The 13,419-nt window shown below is 32.9% G+C and overlaps 1 protein-coding gene across 1 annotated transcript; it reads left to right on the top strand.

Annotated features, from left to right (window-relative positions):
• Window positions 1-8,337: 8,337 nt before the first annotated feature.
• Window positions 8,338-13,064, top strand: LOC107821143 (uncharacterized). Its single transcript, XM_016647551.2, has 4 exons — window positions 8,338-8,932; window positions 10,567-10,728; window positions 10,814-11,494; window positions 11,678-13,064. Exons 1-4 carry the CDS (start codon window positions 8,594-8,596, stop codon window positions 12,791-12,793), a joined length of 2,298 nt encoding a protein of 765 aa, XP_016503037.1. The 5' UTR covers window positions 8,338-8,593; the 3' UTR covers window positions 12,794-13,064.
• The last annotated feature ends 355 nt before the right edge of the window (window positions 13,065-13,419 follow it).

Here is a 13,419-nt window from a genome sequence, read left to right as displayed (position 1 = left end):
TTGTTCGATCAAGGTCGAACTCTTATTTTTGGCGGAGGCCCTTGGCCGTAAGGGTGTTATTTAGAACTTTCATCGAAATATTAACCCGTCGCTGTTGATCGAGGTCGAACTCTTCTTTTTGGCGAAGGCCCTTGGCCTTAGGGTGTTATTTCAAACTTTCATAGAAATATTAACCCATCGTTGTTCGATCGAGGTCGAACTCTTCTTTTTGGCGGAGGCCCTTGGCCTTAAGGGTGTTATTTCGAACTTTCATCGAAATATTAACCCGTCGATGTTCGATCGAGGTTGAACTCTTCTTTTTGGCGAAGGCCCTTAGCCTTACGGTGTTATTTCGAACTTTCATCAAAATATTAACCCGTCGTTGTTCGATTGAGGTCGAACTCTTCTTTTTGGCGGAGGCCCTTGGCCTTAAGGGTGTTATTTCGAACTTTCGTCAAAATATTTACCCGTCGTTGTTCGATCAAGGTCGAACTCTCTTTTTTTTGGCGAAGGCCCTTGGCCTTAGGGTGTTTTTTTGAACTTTTGTCGAAATATTAACTCGCCATTGTTCGATCGAGGTCGAACTTTTCTTTTTGGCGGAGGCCCTTGGCCTTAGGGTGTTATTTAGAGCTTTCATCGAAATACTAACACGTCGTTGTTCAATCGAGGTCGAACTCTTCTTTTTGGCGAAGGCCCTTGGCCTTAGGGTGTTATTTCGAACTTTCGTCGAAATATTAACCCGTCGTTGTTCGATCGAGGTTGAACTCTTCTTTTTGGCGAAGGCCCTTGGCCTTAGGGTGTTATTTCAAACTTTTGTCGAAATATTAATCTATCATTGTTCGATCGAGGTCGAACTCTTATTTTTGGCGGAGGCCCTTGGCCTTAAGGGTGTTATTTCGAATTTTCATCGAAATACTAACCCGTCGCGGGTCCTAATTTTTTAGAGAGTTGGGTATCTTCTGGGGGAGTTCTAGTTCGCCTGATTTTATTTGCATCGGGGAATGTGATGTCGGAGAGCAGAAAATGCTGTTGCTTTGCTCACACTCGTTTCACGCACATATTGGATTTTCCCTACCTAAGCCTTTCGTTTTTCGGTCTGGAGATGTCATTGGTGGGTGGGACGATGAATTACACTTTGACCTCGGGGATTTTCCCCTCGTCGGCCTGGTCCTTAAGTTCCCGGGAAGGCTCCCTCGAGACACCTTCTTGGTGAGGGAGAGGGGGTATCACTTGAGGGGTATCATTCCCTAGGAGTTGGGTTTGTCTGGTGGACGATATTTTCAGTTGTTTTGTAGTAATTTTCCATTCCTCAATTGGGATGTTTCCTTGCTCGCTCGCTCGCCCGCGCGGTGCTTGTGTTCTTGTTTGAGCAAACAACAGAAGGTGGACCAGGATGATATTCTTTTTATCCTGATCCGATGAGTTCATGAATGAAGATGGATCTGTGGCGTTGCTCGCTTTGCTTGGCATTTTAACGGTTGATGAGGGTGGCGTTTTCTGAATTCGATAACTGTATTCAACTCTCTTTCCCCCTTTTTGTGCCTTTGTCTTGTGCGGGCTAGGCTCATTTTGTCTGGTTCATGGGCTGCCCGGCGTGCGGGGGAGGATGTTGGTTGCAACTTCTGCTTGTATATAGCATCATGACCTTGTATATAGCATCATGACCTAGGTTGGCGTGTAAGGTTTACTTACCATTCCTTTCGGTGGGTGATCATGTTTCTGAGTTTTGATCTGGAGGAGACTAGGAAGTTTTCACTAAGAAATCCCCACAGACGGCGCCAAATTGTTTGACCCAAAAGATATCGAAACCTTTTCAATATTGTTTGACCCAAAAGATATCGAAACCTTTTTAATTAAATCAATTAATAAAGATGAAGAGGTAAATCTTAGTCAAACGTAATAAACTCTATATCTATAAGCAAATCAGAAAATGACGCATAAGATGAAATAGGGGCGATCAATCTTATTGAGGTTTTTCATTCCATTTTCCACCAATTAATGGAGATAATAGTTTTACATAGTCAATGAAAGATTATTTTGTCTTCCCTTTGGTAAGCAAATTACAAAGGAAGGGATGAGAGAGGGAGAGAGCCCCCCTCTCTAGGAAGGTTCGCTCCCTATATATAGTTATGGAATCCTTACTATGCTCTTGGGTCAATGCACTTTCATATCACGTCCGCTTTTGTCATTCCCTGAGCATTGTTCTTTAACTTGGCGGGTATTGTGAGTACGGGGTTTAGAACAAATCGTGTCGTCTTCCACTATCTCGCCGCTTGAACGAGATCTCGATTTGGTCGACCGCAACGATCAGATTTTGACCAATACAGACCTGAGATAAGCTTTTACTTTCGAGACTACCCCTCTATCATGAGAAAAAAAATTCTCGTTATAGATTTCCCTTTCAATCTACCTTGTGATTGAGTCCGGCTTTCAACGGGTCCAACTATCTTTGTTCAAGCCAGAATATAAAAAAACTAATTTAAAAAAATTATATATATATATATATATATATATATATATATATATATATATATATATATAAATAAAAAAAGGAAAACATTGTGCGATACACTTTTCCTACTAGAATACCAGTCTCTCTCAATCTCTTTTTTTTTTGTTGAATGAAAAACATGAACTTTATATTATAGCTAAATAGGGTTCAAGGCATTACAGCCATAGATAGTGTCACCTAGGACACATTTGTTACCATAGCTTACTAAACTATTACAAGCAACATTACTTAAGTTTTTAACAAGAACTACTACTTCCATTTGGTCCCTTCTCAAGATTAATTCCACAAAAAAAGGTGGTTGAACAAAAAGCTTTCTCTTAGTTTCTTTATCCTCATTTTGTTTTGCCATCATGTGTGCTACTTCATTCCCTTGCCTGAAGTTATGCCTCAGGATCACGTCCTTCCTCTAGAGCATTAACAACCTGCATGCAGTTATAATGTCGTTAAAGATATAATTTCCTTCATATATGCATTGTATTACCTGTATGCAGTCTGTTTCTATTTCGAGAGGAAATAGATGCCATTCTTGAGCAGTGGTGAGTCCCTCTACAAGAGCCAATAGTTCTGATTCCAGTGCTCCATCTGTATGGATTGCTTTTGTGAAGCCTACTATCCAACTCCCATTTATGTTTCTGAAAACACCTCCCAGGCCACTTGGTTGAGAGATAACTAATGTTTTAATCCGAATTAGATACTTTTCATTTTTCTAGAAACAAAAATCATATATTTTGAAATTAGAAATTGTATAAATAAGAAGTGTTTGACTATTTAAATAGTTGTAACGGCATAAAACGAATTAGAACATAGAATGTAATTACGAATAACAAATGTTTCCAAGTACAAAAAATGTCCAACTAAAGTACATAAGAGTAACACAATAACTAGAATTAGAAAGAATTGATTAGGTAAATTTAATATTTGCTTTATCTATATTATATTAAACGGAGAGTAGTATGCATTGTGGTTAAGCCAAGTGACAAGCTAAATTAAAGTCACTTGGTAATTTTAGGACAACACTAATAACTAAAAATTATATATAGAAACATAAATAATGGAAGTAGTTTAATGAATTTTATACATAATCTAAATAGATCTTAGACAAATCTAATCTATATATCTATAATTAAATTTATATGTATATTTGTATCTATATCTATATCTATATCTATATTTATATTTATATATTGATCTACTCATAGATTTTTTTCTATATTAGCTAGAAATATGGAGGTGAAAAATTAATTAAAAACTATAATATAAAAAAATAAAAATTATAAAGACGTAAATTGAGATAACCTATAACTATTTATACTCTAGAGTAAGTTAAAATATAAAATAAAACTAAAAAACTTAAGATATTAATGATTTATTGAGTTTAAAAATTAAATAATTTCAAGTAGCAAAATAAGGTCTTACATAAAGTATATAAATTATTTATAAGGTAAGAGAAAAATCAAATAATTAACAAAATATATTTTAATAACAAGAAAAATAAATTCATATTAATACTGATAAATCGTGCAAACGAATATTTTAACGTAAATATTACTAAAACATTTAGATATAATGTGTTTGAACAATTAAGAAAATATTTTTTTATGATTATATTTGAATTAAGTTTAGTTAGTTTAAATTTGAAAGCATAACATAATTTTTTTAAAATATAGTCCAATTAAGAAAATAGAATGATAAAAATTATTTGAATTTGAGATGAGAAAGTTTTTAAATTTTTATCTATATTATATTTGAATGAGTGTGGTAATAATAGATATTAAATTCAAACAGGCTAATAAAAATTCACACGACAATGTAATAATATTAGGTATTGAATAATATAAAATAAAAAATAAAGAATAAATAGAGAAAAAATAAAAATTCAGATTTTTATCATAAAAAAGGGTAAAACTTATTTAAATTTGACATGAGAAAGTTTTTATATATACTAAGAAAAGTTATAATTTAAGTCCACATAACTCAAGTCTAATAGTTAAAATCAAAAACTAAAAGAATTGAACAATAAAAATAAACTAGAGATAATGTAAAGACATTTATAAATCATAAGTTTAGAAACTAAAATAAAATAAATATACAATACTTAAAAATATTATTAAATTTTAAATAATTTAAAGTTTTCGAGTAATGTTTTTAAAACAAAATAAATATTTATTTCATAATTTAAAAAATTATATATTTATCTTATATTACTAAAGAAAAGTAGTTGATAATGATACTAAATAAATTTACAAGTTAACGAAAAGCCACATAAAATGTAATAAGACTATATATTACATTAAAAAAATAGCAAAATTATATTAAATTTTTAGAAATTTACCATTAGAAATTAAAAGAAAAGACCATTTGAATTTGAGATTAGAAAGTTCTTAAAACTATGATGTGAATGCTCAAATTATGGATAATACCACGAAATTGAAGTCTTACTTATGAAAAATAAAACAATAATAAAAAATCAAAACTTTAAATTACAAAACAAATTTCTAATATAGGTAATTTTACAAAAATTAAATTTGTATCTTAAAACTAAACAAGAAAGAAAATTTATGTAAAGAAATAAAATGACAGTGAAAATATTATTACAACATTTAGATATAATATGTTCAAACAATTAAGAAAATATTTTTCTATGATTAATATCTGAATCGAGTGCAGTTAGTTTGAGTTTGAATGCATAGCATAATTTTTTAAAAATGCGGTCCATTTTAGAAAATAGAATGATAAGAATTATTTGAATTTGAGATGAGATTATTTTTTTGTTTTTTAAAATATTACGTAAAGAACTAAAATGACAGTAAAAATATTACTACAATATTTAGAAATAATGTGTTCAAACAATTAAGAAATTTTTTTCTATGAATAAATAAAATTTTAAAAATACAAAATAAATTTCTATTATTGGTAATCTTACTAATGAAAATTAAAAAATTGTATCTTATAGCTAAAAAAGAAAGAAAATTTAGCTGCATCTAATACAAAATTAATTATAAGAGAACTCAATACATTTGGAACATGATAATCAAATAACTTATGTATTAATATTTTAGACTAATTAAAAGTTACAATTTAAAACAAAATATGACATTATTTTGGCTCTAGGTAAAACATTAATATAAAAACTAATTAACATTTGTAGTAGGGAAGAGAATGTACATAAAAAAAATAGAGGTAGTGGGAGGATACTTATACTTTAAATTAATTTAAAAATAGATAAAATAAAATAATTAAATTATACAATAACTATAACAAGAGAAAAAAAAGAATTTATGTAAAAGTGATGTGATGAATAAGATATATTTGACTTCCAGATAAAAATAAAGTGATAATAAGAATTTTGTTAAGATAATATGATCTAATGTGCTCGAACAAGATAGATCACAATATGACATGTTTAGTATTCTTTAATATCGACAGCGGAACGAAATACAAGTACCAAAATCAAGGGGTTAGGTTGCTACAAATATATATTAAAAAGAGTGGTTGTTCACTACGAGATTTGAACAATAATTTCATACCATATTTCATAATTAAATTCTCATGTTATATAATTTTTATATGAGAGGTTTATATTTTAAGGTTATTTGTATATAATTCAAACAACCTACATCGCAATTTGAAATGATTTGTCCACGCATCGCGCGGGTATGATACTAGTAACAATTAACAAGATACCCCAGAAGATATTTAAACACTTCGAATTTATCTTTTATAAAGTTCGTTTTTTCAGATTTTATTCACCTGAGAAATTAAAAATCTTTTATAAGATTAGATTCTGGAATCTGATGTGACTTGCAATATTTGATACTATAATTAACTGCCATAGTTATAATAATACTTAAATAGACTAGATTTTGTGCACATGATTCATTATTGCAGTAACATAAATTCCTGAATAAGTACTCTCGTTATCCAAATTTATCTCACTTTTCATTTATAGATGATCGTTTGACCAATTTTGAAACTAAACCAAATTGGATAACTAGATATTGAGAAACTTACAACTATTATGTAAAAAAAAAAATTCTATTAGTTTGAATCTCGAAAATTGAAATATGAGAAATGTGAGAAGTAATATTTAAGGCATTTAATATAAAACATAGTAAATTGAAATTCAAATTCCAATATATATGTACACATTAATGTATGTATTTATTTGTGCATCACATATGGATATACATGTTTATATTCCATACTCTCTCCATCTCATTAATTTAAAAAGATTTTGGATTATTCTACCCTTATTTATGTCTTAAGATATAATTTTTTTTCATTGAATTTTTACTCTATTTATGAGATATTTCCATCTTTAAGAACAATTACTATTAAAAGTAAAATGATAAAAAATTATTATTTTATCTTGAACTTCTAAATAATAAATAATTTGAGATAATTACTTTTAAAAATTACAACAAATAATTTGAGATGAATGGACTATGTTTTAATAATACCATTTCTACCTAAAAAGGTAGAACCAAAATAGAATGCATTAATTTTGATGGACAAATCGAAGACTTTCGACAAATTTCCATTTTCAGTTGGACCAAATAGATTCCTATGGCTAGTGACAGTTGTAAACCTCAACTACTACTTCTAAGTTCTAATGGGAATTTTGGGGCTTGTTTGGTTCGAGGGATAAGGAATAATTAATTTTGAGATTAAATTTAAAAAGATTTTATCTTATGTTGGTTGGTAGAAAACTGTTGTATATTTAATCCCGAGATTATACTCCCTCCGGTTCACAATAAGTGATCAGTTTCCTTTTAGCACGCTCATTAAGAAAATGCTAAATCATATACAAAATACCTAGTATGACTAAACTACCCTTATTAAATATTGGTCACATAGTTATCGTGAGGAGTGAGAAAACTTTTTAGGGATATGCACATAAGGGTAAAAGAGTAAAATCAAATTGAATTTTTTTCTTGATTACCTAACTGGACACTTATTTTGAACCAAAATAAATAAGTAAACTGATTACTTATTGTGAACCGGATGAAATAGTATTTTTTTATCCTCATAAAAAAGTGAGATAACTAATTATGAAATATTTAATCCCAAAATAATTAATTCTGAGATAACTTCTTTTCAAGCGAACGTCCCCTTACTTTGCTATTACAGCCTTCCACTTTTTATTGTTGATCTTTTTTGCTTTACATTCTTTAGACTACTATAAAAAAACAAGTTGTTGGTTTTTTCATCGGTCCTTGCACGCTAACGCTTTAGCCTTTTTCCACCTAGTTTCTAGTTGTAATTACAGTGTACTAGTAAATAGAAAAGACAAATTTAAATTACTAATGACGAGTCTCAATTTAAAATACTACGAGTTTAATAATTCAATATATAGATATATAACATAATATTGAGCAAAATTTATTCAAGTACCTTGTACCTGAAAATTTAAAAAGGTAAAGAGCATTAAATGGATTTTACTTTATTAATTCTATAAGCTCTTAATTTTCTTTTTCATTTTCTAAATCCAAAAAAAAAAAATCTTAAATCCTAAAATCCATCAAAAAATCCCAAGATGCCTAGCGCAAATCATATCTGAAACTCAAGAAGGTTCAATGTACCTTTGTACCTAAAAATTTGTTATTATAGTTTAGCCTTATCCTAAAAACATGGGAAATGAATCTGGTTAGATTTCATTGGAAAATGTTAATTTTAAAAGGATTAGATTTATTATGTTTATACCTTTTAAGTAATCTTGAAATTAGCAATGGATAATCTTAATCCAATCCATAAACATGAAAAATAAAAAAAGAGGAACAATAGTGTGGGACAAACACTCTTGAAATCCTAGTAGAAATAGAGACGTTACTCCTTAGGTTGTTTTTACATTGCCGGCCTCTCTCTCTCTCTCTCTCTAAAAGACAGAGTGGTTCTACATAACTCAAAAACAATTCTTTCTTGTCTCATATCTCTTTCTTTTCATGTTCTGATTCCAAACTAACTCTCAAAATTCTTTAAAATCTCCCATTTTTTAGGCCCAACACTTTCAAAGATATAATCTTTTTTGTATTTTTTGAGGACCCTTTTGAGTATTTGTTTGTTTTGTGTTGGAATTGTGTGAATTCGAAAAAAAAAAAAAAGATGGTTGTGAAGATGATGAAGTGGAGGCCATGGCCACCATTATCGTCAAAGAAATTTGAGGCCAAGATCACAGTTAACTGTCTTAAAGGTCTAAAGTTTTCACCTGATTTTCAAAGATTGGCTGTTGAAATAAAGTGGAAAGGTTCAAAGGGTAATAATTCTTTGAGTCTGAGTTCTCTAAAGAGGAAAAGTGTAAAGAAGAATTTCACAAAGGAAGAGTCTTTGAAAGATGATGATGGTGTTGTTCATTGGAATGAGGAGTTTCAGAGCCTATGCAATTTTTCTCTATCCAAAGATAGTGAATTTCATCCTTGGGAGGTTTCTTTTACTGTGTTCAATGTGAGTTACTACTTGCTTTTACCTCTATTTTTTTTTTTGAGTATTAATGATTTTGTTGAACTTGGTTGTTTTTCTTTTATTCTTTGCCTTTGTTCTATGATGGGCTGTTTGATTTTTTTGAAAGCATAAAGAAAAAGATTAAAAAATTTAATCTTGGAATGTTTTATGAGATAAGAACTTAATTTCTTAATCCAATTCATGGGAATTTGAGAGCTGCTGGTGATACTGAGAATTCTGTTTCACTGGCAAATTATTGAGAAGTGATCAAAGGCATTGACTATCTGATTTGAAAGTTTGACTTTTTATTGACTATGAATTTGGATCTTTGTTGTCTTAAATGTGCAAGTTATTAGAAGGAATTAAGCCTTTCTTGATCATTGTCCTTTAAATTATGGTTTCATGTATTTTGCTGGAACTAGCAGACTTAGAATCTTGATTTGTCTGACTGAGCCAAGGGTCTATAGGAAACCGCCTCTTTACATTCAGACTCTCTACATTCAGAATGTACGGGTTAAGGTTTGCGTACACATTACCCGTCCTAGACCTATGTTGCTCGGACTCTCCAAAAGTGCTGCCGCACCCATGTCGGATCCTCCAAAAATGCACTAAATTTGGAGGATCCGACACGCATCCAACAACATTTTTGAAGAGTCCGAGCAACATAGCCCTAGACTCTACTTGTGGGATTACACAAGGTTTTTTTTTGTTGTTGTATTTGTCTGAATGAGTAATTTCCTGAATTTCCTTAAATTAGTAAGTATATATCAAGGGTATTTGTGTTAGCCTCTTCAATAACATGCTAGCAAGAGATCCCTGATGAAATTCAGCACCAAACTGTTTTTCTCTTTTATTTTGATTACAAACATAGGAGTAAACAAAGTCAATAAATTGTGAATTTCTCCTTGATGCTCTTCCTATAACATTACAGTAACCGACGATGCTTTTGTATCAGAAAAGTTAATCATCTTTAACCATGAATAAGCCCTGAGATTTAGCTAAAATAATGAAGTTACTATTTTGATATGCCATGAGAGTCAAAAGGCTAATTAAGCTTTATGGGATTTAATGATTACCTTTTTATGGACCTACCTTAGTAGCTTGTGGTGTGTTTTATTAGTGATGTAATAGAGATGGTGAGACCTATTTTCTATTCATATCAGTATTAACTTTTCTACATATGTGGCTGTACATTATGGAAACATATAATACTGGCATATTCTGTATATTTCTTTAGGCAAATGATTATTGAGGTCCTTGTAGAATATGCCTTTCTTTAGTTGCTTTCTTTGGCATCTTTTTCTTTTCTAATTAAGAAGGAAGTTGGATTCAACCCAAAAAAGGTGGCAATAAAAGAGAAAGGAGGAATAGTAGGTCTCTTGGGTATATGCTTATTCTTCTTAGGAGGATCACATTGTTTAGTTGCTTGTTCCTTTCCACGCTTTGGGGGTCTATGTTGTTATTCTTAAACGTGTCATTTGCTACCTCATGTTGGGGATTTCCATATTTTTCCGGCGGCACTAATTTTTTAAATTCCTTGTTTCTTTTTCCTCCTCATTTCGTTGTATCAACCCCGCAGTTGTGATTCTATCTGTAAGTTGCTTGACGGTACATATTTATGCTTTTTTATAAATCAGGTTACAAATAGAAGACCAAACCATAAAGTCCCCATAGTTGCTGCGGCGTCATTGAACATTGCAGAATTTGCTTCAGCAGCTAGGGAGAAAGAAGAAGAAATTGAAATAGTCATTCCCTTGGAAGCTTATAGTGGCAGCAATAAGAGCAGCCTCTCACTTTGTGTAAGCAAAACAAATTTGCTTGAACTTTATTTGTTTTTTTACATCAATCAATTTTTTTGGCTAACATGATTGATATGCATGACAGTTGTCTCTCAATCTTGTTGAATTGAGTAATGCTCATGAAGCCTCAGAAACATTACCAAAGTTTGTCATGTCTGCTCCAGTATCTCCTTCCCCTGCAGAGGTTTTGTCGACAGACAGAAATGAGATTTCTGCTTTGAAAGCAGGTCTGCAGAAAGTTAAACTTTTCAAGGGATTATCTACTATGCGGCGAAAGAAGGTGTTGCATGAAGAGGAGGGCAGTGATGGAAGGAACTCGGTTAAAAGTGATGACACTGATCTCACTTACCCGGTTGACACAGATTCATTTGGTGATTCAGAAGAAGCTGAATCAGAGGAAGTAAAAGAGGATACGACACTGCGGAAGTCTTTCAGTTATGAAACACTTGCATATGCAAACCATGCCGGTGGATCATATTACTCAAACACAAGTGGAAGTGAAGATGAGGATTTGGTCTACTATAGCCATCATAAATCTGATGCAGGGCATGCGTACGCTGAGGATGCAACTGGAGCAAGACCTAATCAATTATCACAGCAGAGTTCAAAACACAGAATTCTCCCTTGGAGGAAGAGAAAGTTAAGCTTCAGATCTCCGAAAACCAAGGGGGAGCCGTTGTTGAAGAAATATTATGGAGAGGAAGGTGGGGATGATATAGATTTTGATCGCCGACAGCTTAGTTCCTCTGATGAGTCTTCTTCCGGGGTATGTGTCCATCTTCTCTCGTTATCATTTTTATCATTAGATCTTTCCCGTATCCGAATGAATTTGTTTAGTGGAATACTATTCTTAACTATTTAGTGTACATCATAATTCTTGTCCCAAAACCATTTTCCTTCTTTTGATGAAGTTTTATCTCTTTTAACAATACCTCCCCAATTCTTGCAGTGGAGTAAATCTGAAGAAGGTTCAACTGCAAATAGATTTGCAGTCTCCGAGTTTGGAGATGACAGTTTTGCTGTTGGTAGTTGGGAGCAAAAAGAGATAGTAAGCCGTGATGGGCAGATGAAGCTGCAGACTGGAGTCTTCTTTGCTTCAATTGATCAACGAAATGAACGAGCTGCAGGTGAAAGTGCTTGCACAGCCTTGGTTGCGGTCATTGCCGATTGGTTTCATTCCAATCCGGAAGAAATGCCGATCAAGTCCCAACTTGACAGTCTTATCCGTGAAGGTTCACTAGAGTGGAGGAATCTCTGTGAAAACGAGACGTACAGGGAGCGTTTCCCGGATAAGCATTTTGATCTTGAAACAGTGGTCCAGGCTAAAGTACGCCCGCTCTCAGTAGTCCCAGAAAAGTCGTTCATCGGTTTCTTTCTTCCGGAAGGAATTGAAGATGAGGGATTCGATTTTCTCAAAGGTGCCATGTCCTTTGACAACATCTGGGATGAGATTTCTAAATCTGTTCAAGACAATGCTAGTCATGGCGAGTCCTTCGTTTACATTGTGAGTTGGAATGACCACTTCTTCATCCTCAAGGTCGAACAAGATGCATACTATATCATCGACACTTTGGGCGAGAGGCTTTATGAAGGCTGCAACCAGGCTTTCATCCTCAAATTTGACAGAGACACTAGAATTTTGCAGCTACCTAGCGCGAGTCAACAATCAGATGATAAACTGGCCACCAGTAAAAAGGAGCAACCCGATATGAAGGAGGCTAATACTAATGAAGGAAAAATCATAGTCACCACAAATAACCACAATGAGAAGACCGGAGAATCAGCCATCATCTGCAGCGACAAAGCACCTGAAAAGGAGGAGGAATCCACCGTTGTTTGTGAAGGTAAAGAGGCGTGTAAAGAGTACATTAAGAGTTTTTTGGCGGCAATCCCCATTAGGGAATTAGAAGTTGATGTGAAAAAGGGGTTGATGGCATCTACACTCCTTCATCAGATGCTGCAAATTGAGTTCCATTATACAAAGAGCTTTAACACCGAGTTGGAATCACCTCCAAAAGAACTGACTGCTAACAGCTTGGCGTTACCATCGTCAGAGGCAGAGTAAGCGCTGATTAGTGAATTCGAGTATATGTACTTAACATCGCTAATCCTTCTTTTTGTGTTTCTACATCTAATTTAGGAATGAAGGGCATGTCTAATATCCTTTCTTTCATACATGATTGCAACTGGCTCAGTGGCTCTTCTTATTAATGCTTTCGTGTCACTTATATAGAGAGGTGACAATGTAAATGACTATGGAAATGTCCATGAGTATAATACTCTCTCTCAAAGAGGGGAGGACATAAATAAATATATGGTCTCTTTACTGCTCTTAACTTTTCATTTGTCTGTTAATTCCTTGATGCTGCTCTGGACTAGTACATACTGCTGGATTGTCTAGCATACAGAACTGGCAGAAATATTAATCTAAGTATTATGTTGACTTGTGAACATGAATTGGAAGCTTCAACTCAACTCCTTTAATATCATTTAAAATGAAATCATTCTGCGGTGCATAGAACATTTTGTTGTGGCCTATAAACTAGGGTGGAGCTGGACTATGAAACACCAGAAGTCCAAATGCAACAATGTGGTCCGATCCTATCTCAGTTCGAGTTTATTTCTTGTGCACGTCCTCCTTAGCATCATATGGCTCTTGAAATATAGAAAAGGTTTACATCACCCAACCTA

The sequence above is a fragment of the Nicotiana tabacum genome, chromosome 11 (genome assembly GCF_000715075.1).
Source record: "Nicotiana tabacum cultivar K326 chromosome 11, ASM71507v2, whole genome shotgun sequence".
Taxonomy (NCBI): Eukaryota; Viridiplantae; Streptophyta; class Magnoliopsida; order Solanales; family Solanaceae; genus Nicotiana; species Nicotiana tabacum.
Note: the sequence above shows the minus strand (reverse complement) of the source record. Positions and strands in the feature narration are given on the sequence as shown.